Source organism: Saimiri boliviensis, chromosome 8, assembly GCF_048565385.1.
Source record: "Saimiri boliviensis isolate mSaiBol1 chromosome 8, mSaiBol1.pri, whole genome shotgun sequence".
NCBI classification, from domain to species: Eukaryota; Metazoa; Chordata; class Mammalia; order Primates; family Cebidae; genus Saimiri; species Saimiri boliviensis.
In genome coordinates, this window is record NC_133456.1 from 80,387,066 (window position 1) to 80,407,143 (window position 20,078).

Below are 20,078 nucleotides of genomic sequence, written 5' to 3' on the forward strand. Positions count from 1 at the left end.
TCTTTGATTCAAATGATTTTTTATTCCTTGAGAAGCCTTTGTCATCTCTTACCACTCAGCAAATATCTATTCTTTTTTCATCGCTGTCTTGCTTCTAATCTCTGATGATGCCTTTGTCGCATCCTCAGTGTTACATGAAATCTTTTTTGCATCTATCATAGCACATACTTTTAGGTATTACATTATTTATTTGTCTACCTTTCTTGTTTTTTTTTTTTTTGAGATTGCAATTTAGTTTATGATGCCTAAACTCAGCTGTGCCTCTAGTTGGTCTGTTATGAATAAAATAATACACGAACGTACTTTAGTTCTTAATCCTTGAAAGCAAGATGTCAGGTTGTACCAGTAGCTACATAATTACAAAGAAATATTTGCTTTTCTTTGACTCTTAATACAATTGGACTTCTTTTCCATCCATAAATCGATTTTTGATCTTTTTCTTAAGACCCAGCACTTTTTCAGCGATATAAGATAAACACACTAAAAATAGGTAGACTTCTCAAAGAAGTTTAATATTTTTTAAAAATGTGCCAGTATTTCATCTACGTGCATGAGTGTCTCAGGATTTTAATTGTTTTTCACTCCAGGAATGTAGTGATATGTAAACATTTTACAAATCTGAGCTCAGAAAACAATGATTTGAATAATCTGTGCTTTAATGCAAAAATGAAACATTAAGTTGCTTAGTTTCTCATACAACATGTTTATTAAACATTTCAGTGTCAATTGTAACATTTAACCTTGTATTGGAGCTAATATCAATTCTAGCCATGGGAGTATGTTTTGGACTTTTTGAACAATTTTGAGTAAAATGAATATCACTGTCTTTAAATTGTGCTTGGAGCAAAAACAAAGAAACATCAGCTCATTCTTTCCAACTAGTAGAACATTTAATGATGCAATGTTTATTACATTATTTTAGGGCTATTATCATAATGTTAAATATTCTTATTTTTGCTTCCATCTGTTACTAAAACTCAATATAATCATTTCTGAACATTCTTAATCTTCATTTAACTTAGACTTATATACTGTATTTTTAACTTGGGCTCCAGGAAAAATCCTGAAAAATAAAAATCAGCATCTAGCATCCTGTTCCTATTCTACAACCACAAATTCTCAGTCTGATATTACTTATTATGAAATCTGTATTGGGAAGTATAGATGTTTAAGATAACTTTTTCTAACTAAAAAAATAATTTCCTTTGCACCTCAAGGGGGATTAAAAATCACCAGAGTACTGAAGGAACATGTGCTTTGATTATTATTCCCACCTGTTTCTTTTTTTATTATAAAGTGGCAATTTGTACTGTCATTAGAAATATACATTAATGTATAAATTTTTGCATTCAAATCTCTTTATTTTTAACTATGACTACAGACCACAAATCAAATAAAAACTCTATGTATCCTTATTTCAGAAGCATATGTATATATACATATATATTTGTAGAACAATCCACTGTTTTAAATGTAATTTTGACTTAAAAAATGCTATTTACAATTTTATGACAGAGAAATAACCTCAGCCTTTTATGATACTAAAATGAGCAGGGAATTTTTATGTTTGTGTCTCATCTTGTGCAGATGAAATTAAGCAACATCATGGAAAAATCCTCTCAAGAGCAAGGCCTGGTAGACTAAGCTATGAGGGTGAAATAGATTTGCTGTTTCTGGGTCTATGTTAAAAAAAAAAAAATCACTGGCAATGTAGTCATACTTACTTCTTCACCAAGAAATCAGTGGTCCCAAATTAGGACTTCCAAACTTTTCAATATGCAACCTTGAAGTCTTTTCTTGTCCTTATTCTTGTCTTAATACTCTCATCTCTCAGTAGTGGCAATGCAGGACCACCAATCTAGATATTAGATTGTTCCTATTTTATTAAACAGAAGAGTTCTTTTAAACAAGTTTTCCGAATTACAACGAGGCCCATAAAGCATCACATTGCATTACATTCCTGTCTATTGAGCCAATCCATAATGGCCAAAAATGTGCTATTAAATATGTATGTAAATTTCAAAGCTAAAGCTATTACTATGAGAATAGGGTGGCTTGCTGCTCTCCAATTTGCAGAAGCACAAAAGTCTCTGAATTAGCAAATGGAATTTCAGCACCACTTGTTTCTATACTTCATTCATCGAGCTTAAAAATCAAGTAAAGTATATTGACCATAGAGCTATTTTGTGACACTCTCAGAAGTCTTGTTTTCATTCTTAAGCTCATTGATTTTGAAACTTATTCCAATAAGAACTCAGAATAAACACATCTTAATTTATATCTGCAGAGCCAATTGCAAACAATTGCTAAAATATTTTTCCTGGGAAAAATCCCAATGCAATTTTTAAAAAAGCTTATTTTACTTAAAAAGGAATAAGTGCTGAATGAATTGAAGACCCAGAAATCGAAACAATGAAAATTAAGGAATTATTCTACTTGAAATAAACCTGAAAAACAAAGTACATAAATTCAATCATATTTTTGGATGAAGTTGGATATTATATGTTTATATATGGTAGTATTTTAAAAAACTCAGTGAATACTGGCTTATTCTATTAAAGTTTTTATGTACTTAAAAACAAGTAGCAGTTAAGCAAACATTAACCCTTTGCTCTATGCTACAATTTTTGTCAGGTTTATGTGTAAAAGAAATGAGATTTCCATTCATTTTCTGAACTAAATTGGAAATAAGACAAATCTAATTTCCAAAACATTTTACTGCAGTGAACATTTGCTTAACATGATACAGAAAAAAACAATATGCAAATTGGGTGCTTAGAATTCTCTCTTAACTTCTATCAGCAAAGTGACAAATGTGAGTCTAGATGGTAAATGACCAGCCCCACTAAATAGAGAGGAATTTTGTTAGTGATTCATTTCTATTTTTTAATAACCAACTTAAATGTACTTTGTCATAAATCATTGTAATTGATTTTTATAAATTTCACCCATTGTGTTGTTTATGAAACCATCAATTGTTTTACTGATGAGTGTGTATGTGTGTGTATCACCACAAAATCTCAAGTCATTTCATGCTAAAGGAGCCAGTGTCCCATTGTGTTGAAGCTTTTTATTTTTTTCAAATAAAATAAGCTTTATGTTTGGATTTTTTTTTTCTTTCGGTTCTAGTGGTGACAGGTATGTTTGTAATCCAGTTGAATCAAGAGTGACAAGAGGAAATGCAGCTAGAGTGACATTTTGTCCCCAGGGGTATTCTTTTCCTATAAGAGCAAGTCCGTTTTTAGAAAATTTAAATGTCTTTGTTACTTTCCAAATATTTTGGTTAAACAAATATCTCTTGCAAATATGTCTTCAAAATCATTGCCTAGATGCATAACATTTGTCCTTCCCAACTGCTTAAGCAAATTCCTTCATTTTCTGCTCACCTCTAGATAATAAAAATAGGATACTTGGTAAAGAATATGATCCACTACTGAAGAATAATGACTGTGTAAAGTGAGGGAAACGATGCTGACCTTGAAATACAGCAACCAATGGCAAGGTTTGAGGTGAGGGCCTAGAGCTTCTGCAAAGTGTATATATTTTAGGGAGTCATATTTGGAACAATACATGCTGGACAGTAGAGATATAGGAGAAGTTACATGCTATGTCTTCTCATTGATAATATCCACAAATCTGCATACATTTTTCACATTGTTTTGTGTGTTTTTTCCCTTTAAATTTTGATGTCTCTATACTGCTCCTGATTTGTAGGACTAAATAGATCTATTTATTCCAATGCAAATTATATAACATTTATTTCTTCCCTGATTTTTAAAACTATTTCAGTATTCTTAACTGTTGTTGCCTTCTCTTACCCTGAGTTCTTTTTCACTACTTTAAACTGCTCACAGAATCGTATCTGTTGGAGCCACAGTTGTTGAATTCTGTATTATTTCTCTACACCCTTTGAACATTTAGTGTATTACTGATACCCTTATGTGTTCTAGGAAACAAACGAATTGCTAACTGGACTTGTAAATGGCATATATATATATAGCAACAAATAAGCTACTGGCTTCATAAGACAGTAAGTTAGGAATTTCACAGTCATGTCTCCCAATTTCATGGCAGAGTTTGAAAAACGATATAAGACCCTGGTAAGGTACAAAGGCAAATGCAATTTGCATTGACTCATTTCCTAGGACATATTTCCTTATGTAAAACCCCTCTTCTTTCTTCCCTGCTGCAAGACAGGGTAAAACCTTTCTAAAACATGTGCTTATACTCTCAAAAGTGTCCACAAAGCAAAAAATCAGACCACATGCTAACAGCAAGTAACTTATACCTCACCACCTGAACATGGCACTGGCAAAGAATTCCCAAAAGTCACTTCAGCATTAGAACAGTAACTTTTTTCCTAAACTACTACTACTACTACAAAAAAAAAAAAAAAACTCCTGAAATAATATCTTTGATAAAAATGTTATACTCCAGGATAATTTGAAATTATTTTTATGAAATAATTAAATTTGTTAAGGCTATTATTAGAGTCAATAAAAGACTTTCCTTGTACATAAAACAATCTTAAATTACATCCTCAAAAATAATTTCTTACACTTTTCTTGATGATAAATAGTTCCTGGCTATATATTTTTATATGCTTTAGTATTAGCTATCTATTTGCTTTCTCTTACACCGAGTTCTTTTTCGCTGCTTTAAACTGATCACACAATCCTGTCTGTTGAATAGTTTATAATTTGAAAATGTTCAATTTCATGGTTAAAAAAAATCCTGCAAACAGAATAGAATGGTGTGTCAATTCCAGATGCCCAAATAAAATACAAAATCAAGAAAACCACACATTGCAGCATTATCGTGAGTTTAAGCTGTTTAGTATACAACATCAGTTTCTGAGTTCAATTCTCCAAAACCCTTTCCTTTAAAGTAATAACTTTATTTCACCTTTATTAATGTCTTAATTACAGTTAGATCTCTACTCATAACAATACAGTTTAATTTAATGTTTGTGGAGTCCTGATTTATTTTTTCCTTTGTTTTTAAGTGTGCTAATCTTTGTGCATGTGTATTTTCTACCACATTGCAACAAGCAAGCTTTGGTTCAATTTTCTTGTCCTACACACAGAAAGATTTTGAGTGCAGAATCTTAGCCACTAGGTCTTGCGTTGTCATTTTATTTTCCTCTCCTTTGGGCGGATTTACTGGAAGGAAATGGGTAAATGGGAGGGAAGAGAAGGGGAAGGGATGAGAGAGGGAAGAAGGGAAGAGTTCTCAGCTATGTTGAATCTTGATTCACGACTTTGCCTCCATTCATGGTTGGTGTTCCAGAACTTTTCCTTGAACGCCCTTGTTTTTCTCCAATTTCATGTAGTGATGGTTCTCTGTACATACACACTGAAAGGCAAAATAAGAAAAATTACTTATGATAGTGGACATAAATTTGATTCAATAAGCTTTGCAAATTTGCTTTTACAGTATTCTTCACTCTCGTCACAAGCTCTTCTCCCCATTATAAAAAAGGAGTTTTAACTTGATAATATATTTAGTGGATACACATAATTCTCTTCCAGTTCTTTCAGCCACAACCTTTTAAACTTTTCTTGAACTACAGACATGTGAGTTGCTTCTGTTCTCTTATAGGTAAGGCTTGAATCTTTATAGCTCACTAACCTAGAAAGCAGGATTTTCATCCAGAGTCAGAGGAGACATGGGAAGTATTTTGCTTTTTGCCCCTTAATCTGAAATCTACTTTGGGTAGGGAAAAAAATATTAATTTACATGTTCCTATTTTTTACCCTACCATAGAAAATACGCTGTTGTGTCAAACTGAACTATTTATTGCCGATTTCCAGGGCATCCTACGTAAAAATAAGGGAGGACAAAGGAGAGGAAAAAAAGATGAAACAATTTCCCCAATTGTCCTAGATTTCCTTCGCCTAAAGAAAGAAACACAGTTCATGACTTTTAAGTTATTTAATCAACAGGGCATGTGATTATGCAACCGTGAGACTTCAGTTCACATCTGTACATTTCCTTTTCTGCTCTATTGTTTTGTCTGGCTGTAAAGTTCAGTCATCTGTGAGCCATTATGGCTATTCCTAGATAATTGTTTAGAAAGAACAATGTTTTTTTCAAATTATGGTTATTCTTACAAAACACAATCTATCCGCATATTGAACACATTAATGCAGCTTCATTATACTGTTGTGAAATAGACAAATGTAACTGAACTAGAGTATATGATATGTCTCATGTAAATATCAGGAGTTAACTGTGTTCCTATGCCAAGGATAAAAGTTATCTCCACCTATTGAATCATCTTTACAAAGATTTAATATTTTGAATGTTACTTCCAACATCAGATAGCTTCCTCCCTTGAACTTTGAGTGCTTACCAATTTGGGAACCATGCTGCCTGGATCCACACCTTGACTCAGCCTCCAACTAACCTTGTTAATTTGGATACATTTGCATAAATGAAAAATAGCATGTTTATGAAGATTAAATGCCTTACATGTGGGAAGTACCAAAAATGTTTATGGAAAATTAAGAAGCTGATTTCTTTGTGAGCATTTTGAATAACAGATTTTCAGAGAATATACAAATAAATTATTTTGACTGAAAGTATTCTAAATCCAAAACTAAACTAAAAGAGAATTTAGAATACAAGTGAGAGTCTCCTAAGACAGGTTCACTGATGAGGAGACAGATTTCTTCCAACATACTCAATTATAGAACTTCTTAAATGTTACTGTACATTTGAATCACCTAGGAATATTGTTATAATGAAGATTATGAATCAGAAGGACTCTAGGGAGCTTGAGATTCTGCATTTTAAATAAGATCTCAGGTGATACTGATGCTGATAAAATCCAGAACACATTTTGAGTAGTACAAAATATATGTATAAAATATGTATGTTAAGGACCTTATGCAAATTAGCCACACATATTTTAATGAGATGTAAAAATATTTCAATTACTGCACTGAATGGGCTCTTCCAACAACATCCCCAAAGGACTAAATGCTTTTGGCTGAAGTAACAGAGTATACAGAGGAAACCAACTCTGAGAGTAGATCACATAATGTTAAAATGACACAAGTAAGCCATTCGAGTTTGTCTTTTTTTTTTTTCCAACAAATAGAATATCATTATGGAAAATCTTGCTGGAATCTTGAAGTTCCCTAAGTCTAATGGCTCTTACCTCTCTTTCTGTTATTTAAAAAAGTATTAAAACTCCAAAATTTAAGCATAGTTTTTTATTTGTGCAAAATATAATCATTTACACATGAACAGGTGAACTGAAGAAATAATGAAGTGATTCCATTGGAAAGTTAATCATATGATGCCATAAAATGATCTTCCCAACTCTGTCACCTATTAAGCTTTGAAAAATCATACATTTGCAGGCTTCACCACAAATTGCTAAATCAGAATCTCAGTGAATTTACAAAAATCTCCTTTTTAAAAAAATAATATATTTTGACCTGCAAATTCCTAAGCTTCATCTGCAAACACGTGAGGAATAAATTTTCTAATTTTCATTAAAGTATATATTTTTATCATTTTTTAAAGCTGAGTTTCTTAGAGTTGCAATTTCCTTTTTAGTTTTGTTATGCTTCAGATTTTACCCAAAACATTCATTTGGACTTTTATTTTTTTCTGTTTCTCACTTGCAGGTAAAATACTTCATTTGTGTCAGCACACAATGTTACTAGTAATAGTACTGCTACAGATAACTTTTACAGTAATTTTACCCTGCTGGCCATCTTGATATTGAGAGGTATTGAAATTGACATCTGAAAATACACAGTGTTTCAAAAAGACCAAAATTCGCCAGTGCCACAGCAAGATGTAAAATTTGCTCTTTTTCTCATACAACTCAATTTCTAATTTCCCAATCTTTCCATTAAATGGAGTAATAAAATTCAGGGTTTTGAAAAACTAGTTCGTGTCCCAGTTAGAAAATGACAAATAATAGGTAGTTTTTCCAGTTCACTGATGAAAACTGCTCTCTTCCTCAATAAATCAAATAGGTATTCGAATTTCTATACTTCTGCTAACCAAAATAAAAGGATATTCAGAGAAAATAAACTAAAGTTATTCTAGAAATTGCATGTAAATACAAATATAGATAGCAAAACCATGGTCAAACCAACAGATTAAATTTAATTTCTTGAGCTTTGATTTTCATTGTTATTGACAGGACCTTGGATTCAGTAACAGATCTAATTTAAGAAGCTGACAAATCGAGGGGTATGAGTCTCAATCAAATTTCTGAATGACAAGACCATAATCCAATTAGAAAGCAAAGAAATAATAAAGTACCTCCCTTCAGTAATATAAATGCCTTACTACCATCCATAGTTGCATTAACACTTAATGATTGCTATTCTGAGTGTACACTATAAATAACAAATTTGAAGGGAAAAAAGTCATAAGTATTCTCTAAAGTGCATTTTATGTGCAAAATGTAAACAAAAATCATCATGATGTATATAGCAGCCTCAATGATAATTCCTTGAATAAATCTATCATTTCAGAGTATTCAAAGCAATTTTAAATTAATTTGACCATTACAGTAACAGGTGAATGCAGAAGGTGAGAAATTATCACCCCAATTTTTTAAATATGTAAGAAATTGGCTGGGCGCAGTGGCTCACGCCTGTAATCCTAGCACTTTGGGAGGCCGAGGTGGGTGGATCACCCAAGGTCAGGAGTTCAAGACCAGCCTTGCCATCATGGTGAAACCCCATCTTTAAATAAATAAATAAATGAAATAAATAAAAATAAAAGAAATTAAGCCACTTCCATTAAGTCAGATGGTGAGTAGTGGCAGGGCCAGGATGAATATGTAGTGTTTCAAGGTCCTAGTTAAATATTTTGAATAAAATCAGAAATACCATAGTTTATCAATAAACACCATAAAATGACTGACATAACAGTGTTTGAATTCTTATGTCTGTATGTTAATCAAGATTTAAGTTGACCTTACCTTCACTAAATATTCCTAAAGTCATTCAGGAATGGTAATAAAAGAAAATGCATGGTTATTTAAAAAAATACCCCAAACTAAAAAAGAAAGTAACAAGTGTTGTTGAGTATGTGGAGGAATTGAAACTCTTATGCATTGCTATTTCAAATGTAAAATGGTGCAGCCACTGTGGAAAATCAAATGGTGATTCCTCAAAGAAATAAATATGGATGTATCATATGATCCAGCAATTCTGCCTGTAGGTGTACACTCAAAAGAAATGAAAGCAGGGACTATAGAATCTCTCTGTACATCCATGCCTATAGAGGGATTATTACCGTAGCCCAAAGATGGAAGCACCAAAATGTCCACTGACAAATGAATGGGTAAATATATATTATACATATAATGAAATAGTATTCCACCTTAAAAACAAAATTCTGACACGGTTCAACACAAATGAGCCTTGTAGAAATTGTGCTAAGTGAAATAAGCCAGTTACAAGGGGCCAAATATTGCATGACTCCACTTATGTGAGATACTTAAAAGAGTAGTCAAGTTTGCAGAGGCAGAAAATAGAACCGTATTTCCCAGGGGCTGTGGGAAGAATGGGGATTTCATGTTTAATGGGTACAGAGCTTCCGTTGGGGAAGATGAAAAAGTTGTGGAGATGGATGATGGTAATGTTTGCACAACAATGTGAATGTACTTAATAGCAATGAAATATATCCATAAAAATGTTTAAAATGGTAAATTTTGTATTATCATATTTTACCACAAATAAAAAGCAAACAAACAAACAACTTGTCCTGAATTGTCCTGAGTATAAAGTATATGAAGTGACTCTTTGAAACGAACCCTCTAATTTAGGCAATGTGGGATGTTACTAGTTAATCATGTCTCACTCAGGACCTTGAGGCTACACTTGTGATACAGATTTTATTTTCAGCAAGTATGATGTTATAGATAGTATTTAATAAAAACATGACTTTAAACTTCTTTTTTTCTGATTACGCTTGATACTATTTTTCCAACAGTTTCGGTATCCAAATTTCAATGATGTTCAGTGTCCTAAAGATGCAGGGCCTGCATGATAAACAATGTTATTTCCCTTTCATCTGGCTTTTGTGGGTTGTCCTTGATCAAGCTGCTTGCCCTCTTTCTATTCATTTGTCAAGTACATCAAGTAGGAAAAATATACATTTGCTTCCCCCACCCCAAGATATTTCTGAAATAAAATATCATTGTTCCTCTAACCTGCATATCTTCATGTTTTGGACAAATGGTAAAATGAGATAATATTTTGAAGAGAAAGCATTTCTGTTTGGTTCTTCAGTATTTTTTTCTTCAAATCAAAGCATACTCTTATTTCAGTTATTTTCTTCTTATTTTTCCTCTATTCTAATTTACATTTCAATTTTCCTCCTTCTTAATGTTTCTTTCTATTCATGCTTTTGACTTTTCTAGAGCTATTGTAGATTGAAACAGAGGGATTCAACCCAGCTTTCTGAGTGAAAATAAGGTAGAGATTTGGTGTGAGAGTGTTCCTCCTTATTTTTAGACACAAGGACAAGCAAGGGTTTCTAATAACACAGCTCACAGCATGTACTACTTTAAAGCACAGTGTTTACCAAGAATTGCCAGTTTAACCCTTGAATGTCAGCAGAATGTGCTTGTGAGGTAGACACTAGTTACCAGGTGACCTGGTATAGTGAAGGTTGTGATTTTAACAGCTGTCTGAGCATGCACTGACTATGTATCCATAGAAAGCCCTGCAGTTCTGGTAACACAAAATGGTATACTTGGTCAGAACAAGACCGTAACATACTGACTTTGTGATGATATATGGTATTTGTTCTATTTTTTAAAATTCTTGCTTCATTTTAAAGTGAACAATTATGCTTTTAGAAAAGAAAAATATAAAATATATATTACTGAGCTTTGAAGTATTGTTTAAAAATCCGTTTTCTCTTTGTAGGATTAGGTATGGATTTTTCCAGGGCAGGCTATTTAATATTTTTCTATTATATTCTTGTCACTGATGCCTATGTTGCAAATGCAGTTATCAGAATATACAGGCTTTCCCTGCCATCGTGGTGGCTCAGATTTCCCTATCTACAACTTTTAACATTCAACAGTAACTTTTATTTAAGTTATAAATTCCTTCCGAAAAAAATTACAGTGAAACAATGACTTTCTTAAAAGTATAAAAAAATGAAGTCTTGGGCACTATTGTTATTTATAAAGTACACAGCTATGATAAACGAGGTGCCAAGTACCATCCCAAGGGTACTCTCCTATTAAGCAGTAGTCATCCTCGTAATAATAGCTAACATTAACTGAGCACTTACTATATGCCTTCCCTGTATATATATAAACACAGTTTTACAAATGACCTAAAAAAATAGATACTTTTAGTGGCCTATTTTGCAGTTTAGAAAACTGAAGAACAAAGAGGGTAGCTTGTCCAAAGTAATACAGTAATACAGGGCAGTCAGTTTTAAAGTCCACGTGACATTAACCCTGGTGCCCCACTCTATGCTGATAGCCTAACAGTTGAGTATGCCTAAATATGTTGAAAAACAAAAAACTGTGTTGACTGGTCTCAAGTCAAAACCTTGACCCCAAACCTCATGGTGGTACAGAGCACTTTCTGGAATTCTACCACATCTTTCTGGTCAATTCTCTCTCTCATTCTTCTCAAGTGAATTACTTCATACCATCTCCTTCCACCTCAAGCTTCCAATACCACCTCAGCCCCTCCCCAGACTCAGACAATATGCTTGCTTGCTTTCTTCTCCCTTCCTCCCTCCCTCCTTCCCTTCCCCTTCCTCCCTTCCTCCCTTCCTCCCTTCCTCCCTCCCTCCCTCCCTTCCTTCCCTCCCTCCCTTTCTCTTTCTTTCTCTCCATTCTTCCATCTTTCTTTATTTTCTAATACAATAAACGATCTGACTTTATATTTCACTTAGAAAACAGAATCAGATGAGAAATGTGTTCATGGCAAAAATTACCAACCTATGCATATCTGCCCCCACATGTTCTGGCTCCTGCTTGCACTGTCCAGTTCTTACCTAAACCCAGAAGACCACAGTGCACTTGACCACAGCCCTCTTACTCAGTGTTCTTCAGTGTCTCTCTCTCTCCTGCAATGCCAATTTCTGCTTATCTAAGATTGTTCCCATCCGTACACAAATATATGAAATAGCTTTAAAAACAAAGAACCCTACCATGTAACTGTCATGCTTCTCACCAGCTCCTTCCTTATTTCCCTACTTCCCTTTTATAACAGAATTTATCAAAAGTGTACTTTAATGTTATCTTCTTCTTTTATTTGCCTCCTGTTATAATTTAATTCATTCCAGTCAGACTTCTTTCTCACTTTTTCACTGAAATCACTCATGTCAAGTCACTGCTGACCACGAGTTATAAACACAATGATCAATTCTCATTTAGCAGCTTACTAGACACTCCAGCAGTGTGGGATACAGTTAATTATTTCTTCCTTTTTGACAAGATGTTTTCACTTGGCTTCTTGAACATCAATCAAAATAGCCTACTCTTTCTGCTAAATCACGGGCTACTCTATTTTATTCTCCTTTGCAGGAGCCTCCTTTTCCAATAAATGTTAGTTAGTGATCCCCAGGAGTACATCAGCAACTGCATTCATTTTCTTAGAAGTGTGAATAAACCAGGGATGTATTATCCCCATTTCTTGTCACAACTATGTTGATGGGGGTCAGGGTGGTATTACTAATATTCTATATATGAGACAGTTCTACACAGAAGAATTTTTCCAAACAAGATTGTCTCCCCATCCGAAAAGTAGTCATATAACCTAAGTCAGTGGTTGTCAAGAAATGGTCAATCTGCCTTCAGTGAATCTTTGGTAATGCCTGAGACATGTTTGTCACCACTATAGAGGAAGATTTGCTGTTGGTATCTTGAATATAGAGGCTATAGATGTTGCCAACTATCATCCAATGTACAGAGAAGTGACCCACAACAAAGAATTATACAATCCAAAGTCCCGAAATGTTAGTAATGTTTGAGTTGTAATAGCCAGTACTAGAGGATTATATGTGATTTTAAAATGTCATATTTAAGTAGTGTGTGTGTGTGTGTGTGTGTGTGTACATTTCAGCACACAGATCCGTTATTTGCCCAGTTGGTCATGCCTAACACCTAAAAGTCATCCCTGATTTCTCTTTATCTAACAACCTATATCCAATCCATTAGCATGCTCTATCAGGTCTAACTTCAAAATAAATTCGAAGTCATTCTCTCTACCTCTAGTTACAAAACCCTAGAGTCCAATTTACTATTATCTTGCCTAAGATCCTGGATGATTTCTCTGAAATTCTGCTCAAAATCTATACTAAACATAAAATCTAAAACCCTGAAGGTGGTTACAAGGCCTTAATTTATATGGTCTTCCTTCTAAGTTCATCTCCTACCTTCTATTCCTTTAATCACTCCATTCCAGTCAGATTGGCTTTCTTGCTCATTATTAGACATGCTTGGATTCTATAAACGCCTTTAAAATCTGTCAGTTTTGCCTGCAGAAAACCTTGTACCACATCTTTGCATGGTTTTCTACTAAATTTCATTTAGATTGCTGTTTAAATGTCATTTACTTCATCTTCCCTAAGAAATTTACCTTCATTATCCTTTTTAAAATAGTTCTTTTTTTTCATGGAACTAATCTCTAGTGATGTTTTAAAATGCACGCTTATTTTTAATTGCTTATTTTTTTTACCCATTTTTAGACAAATGCTATCAAGTCAAAATTGTCTTTCCTTGAGTACGATTGCATCCCCATTAGTACAGTGAAAGATGTTTAGTAGGTGTTTCATAGTTATTTTCCAAATGAATATTCCTATCTACTATGCTATATTGACTTACTTAAGAAGTCTTTGGCTGGAGTACAGCTGATTTTTCTTTCACCTTTAAAATCAGCGAATCTTTACTTTACTTTCTCTAAAGTCCTAAACTTGTGCTAAGTTCCCTGAAATTGACCAATATAAAGGTAAAATAGATGAAACAAATGGAGCAAGGAATACTACACAATGAACAACATTTATCAAGCTCCTTCAGTGATATTTGATTCATCAAATAATAAGCCTCACCTTCACAGAAATTTTAAAAAAATCAATGAAAAAGAAAATAAACCAAGAAAACTGATGACCACCCTTACCTTTCCTTGTATAAATATATATGATAAATTATAAAGTCTAGAAAGGAAAGAGATTCTGAGGATCATTGCATCCAATGGTTCCCCAAACTTAGTTCTCAAAGCATGACCCCTAACCGCCACCACCAACAGTAGCAACATTAAGAAATTGCAAATTATTTCGCCAAGTCAAACCTACAGAATTAAAAATTCAGGAAATGGGGTCCAGCAGTCAATGCTTTAGTAGGCTCTCTAGGTGATTCTGATGCACACTCAACTTGTAGAGCTGATGTCCTTAATTCTTCCATGAGAAGTACCTGGGTTTTCTAAGAGTACATATTTGTATTTATGTCTTCCCTCTCCAGATTCTAATTCGTAAGAACTTACACACAAATACACACAACTGATTAAGTAACTAAATTAAATAAGGAATGACAGTCAATTTACACACACATACACATCACATTTGTAGCAGGAAAAGTATGATGTCTGAAGTTACAAGGTAACAGTTCTAGATTTGCCTCTTTCTAGCTGTATACACTCGAGTGAGTTAACCTCTAGAAATGACGTCTTCCTAGTGTTTAAAATGCGATAATAAATCTTAACTTGCATACTCCCAAGGATTTAGTGGCTATCAAATGACACTCTGGTTCAGAAAGCATGCTGAAGTGACAATATGCCATGCAAATGGAACATAAGGAAGTATAGCTACTATTAAGTATCACTTTGTATTGTTGCTGGATTCTTGATAGATTATCTGAAACTCGAGAGTGCTAGTAGTAATGAGAAGAACCAGGTATTAATCTTTAAGTGTCAACGTCACTCTGTAGTGGAGAGTTGAACAACCTGTGTGTGGGGACACTGTAGTTGTTCCTGACAAATTCTGTTTTCCAAATAAAAACAATTTAACTTCGTTTTCAATAAAACTCAAATAAATATTTGTTTTGTTCAAACCACCAAAAGAAAGCAATCTGAGCCATACGTGGCTTCTTGCTAAACCCTGCTATAATGCAAAAGACATTTGTTTTCTTCCCTAGGAAGCCTAACATTTGACCCACTTGAGAGAAGCTCTTCCATTTGAAAAGCTTTGCTCTTAAAAGCAATGGTTTTAAGATTTGAATCAAACATGAACATATTACTAACAATTCAAACCTAATGAAAATAAACTATCTCTACTTTCGGTACACCTAAAAAAAAAAAAAAAACTCAAAAAATAAACTTTTTTTTTTTTTTTTTTTTTTTGAGATGGAGTTTCGCTCTTGTTACCCCCCAGGCTGGAGCGCAATGGTGCGATCTCGGCTCACCTCAACCTCCGCCTCCTGGGTTCAGGTAATTCTCCTGCCTCAGCCTCCTGAGTAGCTGGGATTACAGGCATGTACCACCATGCCCAGCTAATTTTTTGTATTTTTAGTAGAGACAGGGTTTCACCATGTTGACCAGGATGGTCTAGATCTCTTGACCTCATGATCCACCCGCCTCGGCCTCCCAAAGTGCTGGGATTACAGGCGTGAGCCACCGCGCCCGGCCAAAAAATAAACTTTATAAAGAACCCCCATCCAGTACCAGTTACCATCAAAGACAAGTGACATATGATTAATCATTTTATTACTGCAAATTTAATTGAATTTTCCTTGCTCCTCTGTAATTTTCAAGAAGTGAAAAGGTTAGATTACTGTGTTAGTTAATGCACCATTACAGATATTTAATTGTCCTAATAGCAGATCATAAAAGGGTGTGGGAAATTTAAATAAAGCAATTTCACACCTTCATTAATATTACATGGAATCCTTTTGGAACTACGGGAGAATTTTAAGTGCTGGCTTGGAAGAAATGTATTGCCATAGAAATGCCTCTATCGTGCTGTACACATTTACTATAACGAGTTAAGAGACATAGTGAACAAAAAGATCTATATGTTCATTTAGAAAGAAAGCAAAATCAGTGTTTGCATGAGAGAGAGAGAGAGAGAGAGAGAGAGAGAGAGAGAGAGAGAGAAAATGTGTGGGGAAGAGGTAGGAGGGTTGTATTAAAAACTCAGTTCAGAAACCAGCAAAAAGCTGCTTTGAATAAGTTACAATGGTTTGCAGGAGGAAAGTATCACAGACTGGCAGAGATCAAAAAAAAAAAAAAAAAAAAAGTTGCAGCTGTTATCCTTTCTGTAATTAAAACAATTACTTGGATAGAGATTCTTTTTTGCTCTATCTTTCTGTTTTGTCTTTTAGTATGGTTGGGTCCAAAAGAGGACTAAGCCATTTATTTCTATTTCCAGTTCATTGACATAAAAATATCAAATTTGGCATTAGTTTCCTACCAGTTGGAGTTTTATAACATCAAGACTCCTGATTTGCTGTGCTCTCAGGTGTCTTATTATATAATTTTAAAGGAATTATTATTTTCCTTCCAGATTCAATTTTCATTGTCTTTAATTTCTCATGCAATGCCACATCTCACAGCATTTTTCCAATACAAAACACAATAGGACAATGTCCATTTTCTAAGTGAAAATGAAAAAGGCACTTCATGTTTGATCTGACCAAATTCTCTTGAGAAATCCAACTTTTTTACAATGTCTAATTTTCATATTATTCTTTTGAAGCAGGTGGGATTTATAGTAGACTTTATGTTCAGAGATGACTGAGGTTGAAGAATGTAAATCATTTTCTCAAAATTACTTAGCAAGGCTGCTCTGCCTATGGAGTAGCATTCTTCTGTTACTTGACTTCTCTAATACACTTTCATTAAAAAAAAAAAAAAAAAAAAAAAAAAACTACTTAGCAAATAATTGCCAAAACTTTAATCCCAATAATGAGACATTTCTGAATTCCTGGTAACTTGATTTCTATTCAGTTGCTTTAAGAGATCAATTTAATAAAATAATTGGTATTATCTCTACTAACTTCATATAGTAATTCAATTCTCCACTAAAACATACCTGTCTTAATAGTAGGGAATGTAAAAATGTAACATTTAATATCCTTAATTTCATGATGTCAGAGACAATTTATATTATATCAGATTTAGTTCAATACCTTGATCACAATAATATGAATAAATTTAAATGATCCACGGCCAGATTTGACCAAAAGGAGCTCAGAAACACCAAATGCAACAAACTCAATGCCCTCAGAAATCACTGGACAGGTTTTTAAAACTGTAGTGTCCTACGTCATACCCAGGTTTAAAACATCAGATCACTTTGGAGATTTGGTCTGAGAATCTTTTAGCTTCAAAGAACACTTCAGATGGTTCGATACTGATGTTTGGGAAACAGCAGTTTACATTCTGCTGAGTCTTAAATCAGACTCTATGAGCTTAAAGCAACAGTTCTAAAAAAGAAAATGGATAACATGTATACACCCAGGGGTGTGTGTGTGTGTGTGTGTGTTAGTGCTGTCTCCCCACTAAAAAATAAATTGGTAGAAGTAATCAATATTCCTTTATTCCAAGTTTAATACTTCTGTACGGATGGCTCTCAATTGATACTTAGTGATCTTACTTTGCAAATATATTTATTTCTTCAGGAGTCAGCTCTTGAAGCTTAAATCTTTGCAAAGTACACAGATTTTTTTTTAGAAGGAAAGAACCAGATCCTGAATACTCAGCCACCTGCAGGAGCTGAGTAATATGCTTTCTGAAGTAGGAAGGAGAAGAGGAGATTGTATTTTGTTCTTTGTCAAAGAGTATTGGGCTGTTGTATCTAATGCTAAAGGGGGAGGTCGCCACTAAGACACTTTAAATCTGGGGGAGTTACTTATCTGTGCTGTGAACAATACTCTGAAAGAGCAGGATTGAGAATCAGGAAGCCTGTGCTGTTGTCTAACATTCCACGGGAGGGGACCCATTAAGTAGAGGTTGATGTGCAATGCACATAGTAATGTGCTTTTTTTTTTTTTTTTTTTTTTGTTCAAATATTTATTGAAAACCAATTAAATACCGGGTACTGTTCCCTACCAGAAATACAGTATTGAATAAAACGGACCAGTAGTGATTGACTAATCATTGAATAACATGTGTCTGTGCACACACACACACACACACACATATCCCTACCTGTATGATGTTTACATTCTAGTAGGAGAGACAGGAAGTAATCAATAAATACATAAAATATAGTATGCCAGATGGTACTAATGAGGCGAGGGGGAGTCCAGTGGCTCCCGGGGAGACAGCCAGCACAAAAGCACACCAGGCTGTGTTCTGTATGAGGATAGCAAGGAAGCTGGTGAGCAGGAGGAGGGGCAGCGTGGGTAAAGAGGAGAACAGTAGAAAGGGCCAGGGAGCCAAGTGGGTGGTGCAGAAAGCACAGGAATTACCAAATGGACACCAAAAACATGGTACGGGATACGGAAACTCAGATTCGGAGTTTTTGGTCTGGGTTTTCTAGCAGGTAGCCTGGTGCTTAGGTGGCAAGAACACAGACTTTGCAGCCAGTGAATTTTTATTCTGGTCTGTTACCTGTACCGTTTGCAAAATTATTTAACCGCTCTAAATTTTAGTTTTTTGCTTCCCCTCCATCTGCAAAACGAGAATAATAGTACTTACCTCATAAAGTTGCTTTAGGTATTAAGTGAGATCTAGCAGGACAAAGTAGATCTTCAATATGCTTGTTTCCTTCTCTCTATAAGCCAAGGCTCACATGGGAAATTGGAGTCTACACTCTAGTTCCAGCTCCAGGGCCACCATAATGATGGCCTGGCATGGTATTTAATCTGCCTGGGCCTCAGTTTTTCAACCAAGAAAATAAATGCAGGTGCTATACACAGATATTATACAGACAGATATACAACACTCAAGGTGTTGTTATAAGTAAATAATCTTACTATTACAATCCATCTTAATAAAAAAAATTTCAAAACAGCAAAAGTATATGTCTCCCATACCTCTGACACATTAATTCCATTAAACAATAGATCCTACAAAGTTTTTCTTTTTTCTTTTTTTTGAGACGGAGTTTCACTCGTTTGTTTTTTTTTTTTTTTTTTTTTTGCTCTTGAGAAGAAAATACAAAGCAACAGGTTGAAAGATACTCTAGTTATCTGAGAAATAGGTCATTTGGGGTTTTCATATTGTTGGATAATTAATTTTGCAGTTTATTTTGTATACTTTTAACTCTAAATTTTAATTGTGGATTTCTAGATTAAATTCATATTCCTAAATAATTGATACATATTTCAAAATGTGTGTATTAAAAGGTATACTAGGAACAGTCTTCCTCTTACCACATCCTTCACCTCCCCAACTGTAACCACTGATACCAGTTTCTCATATGTACTTGTAGAGTTTCCTTATGAGTAAATAAGGAAATAGAAATAAAGATTCTTATGCTCTCCTCTTTTTACACAAAAGTAGCTTACTACAAACACTTCCTCAGCGTTGTGTTTTCTGCAGCCAAACATGTCTTGGAGATCTTTCCATTAGATTAGTTGTTCTTAAGCGGGGCAGGAAAAGGGAATAAAAATAAACATGATTGCTAAATACATCTTTACAATTTCATGGTAAAGAAAAACTTTGGCCAGGCGCGGTGGCTCAAGCCTGTAATCCCAGCACTTTGGGAGGCAGAGGCGGGTGGATCACAAGGTCAAGAGATCGAGACCAACCTTGGTCAACAAGGTGAAACCCCATCTCTATTAAAAATACAAAAAAAATTAGCTGGGCATGGTGGCGCATGCCTGTAGTCCCAGCTACTCAGGAGGCTGAGGCAGGAGAATTGCCTGAACCCAGGAGGCGGAGGTTGCGGTGAGCCGAGATCGCGCCATTGCACTCCAGCCTGGGTAACAAGAGTAATGTGCTTAAATATCAAGTCTGTCTATAAGTGTCAGGGGCACCTCATCTATAATAGGTGCCCCTGAAAGTCCTCATTAACATTCCTGTTTCTAAGCACAGGATGAGAAGTGAAAGAGTGAAGGAAACAACGAACTGGTGGATAGTTATCATGTTATCAGTGTAGGACTTAACCATTCTCAAACTGGCAGA

At 34.4% G+C, this 20,078-nt stretch overlaps 1 protein-coding gene across 2 annotated transcripts in view; it reads right to left on the reverse strand.

Annotated features, from left to right (window-relative positions):
• Positions 1 to 491: 491 nt before the first annotated feature.
• Positions 492 to 20,078, reverse strand: part of FGF12 (fibroblast growth factor 12) — a 594,839-nt gene continuing 575,252 nt past the window's right edge. For both annotated transcript variants that reach the window (XM_010337730.3, XM_003927020.4), the window contains one exon: positions 492 to 5,355. In XM_010337730.3, the coding sequence (XP_010336032.1) occupies positions 5,237 to 5,355 (119 nt within the window). In that variant the 3' untranslated portion in view covers positions 492 to 5,236. The remainder of the gene's footprint in view (positions 5,356 to 20,078) is intronic.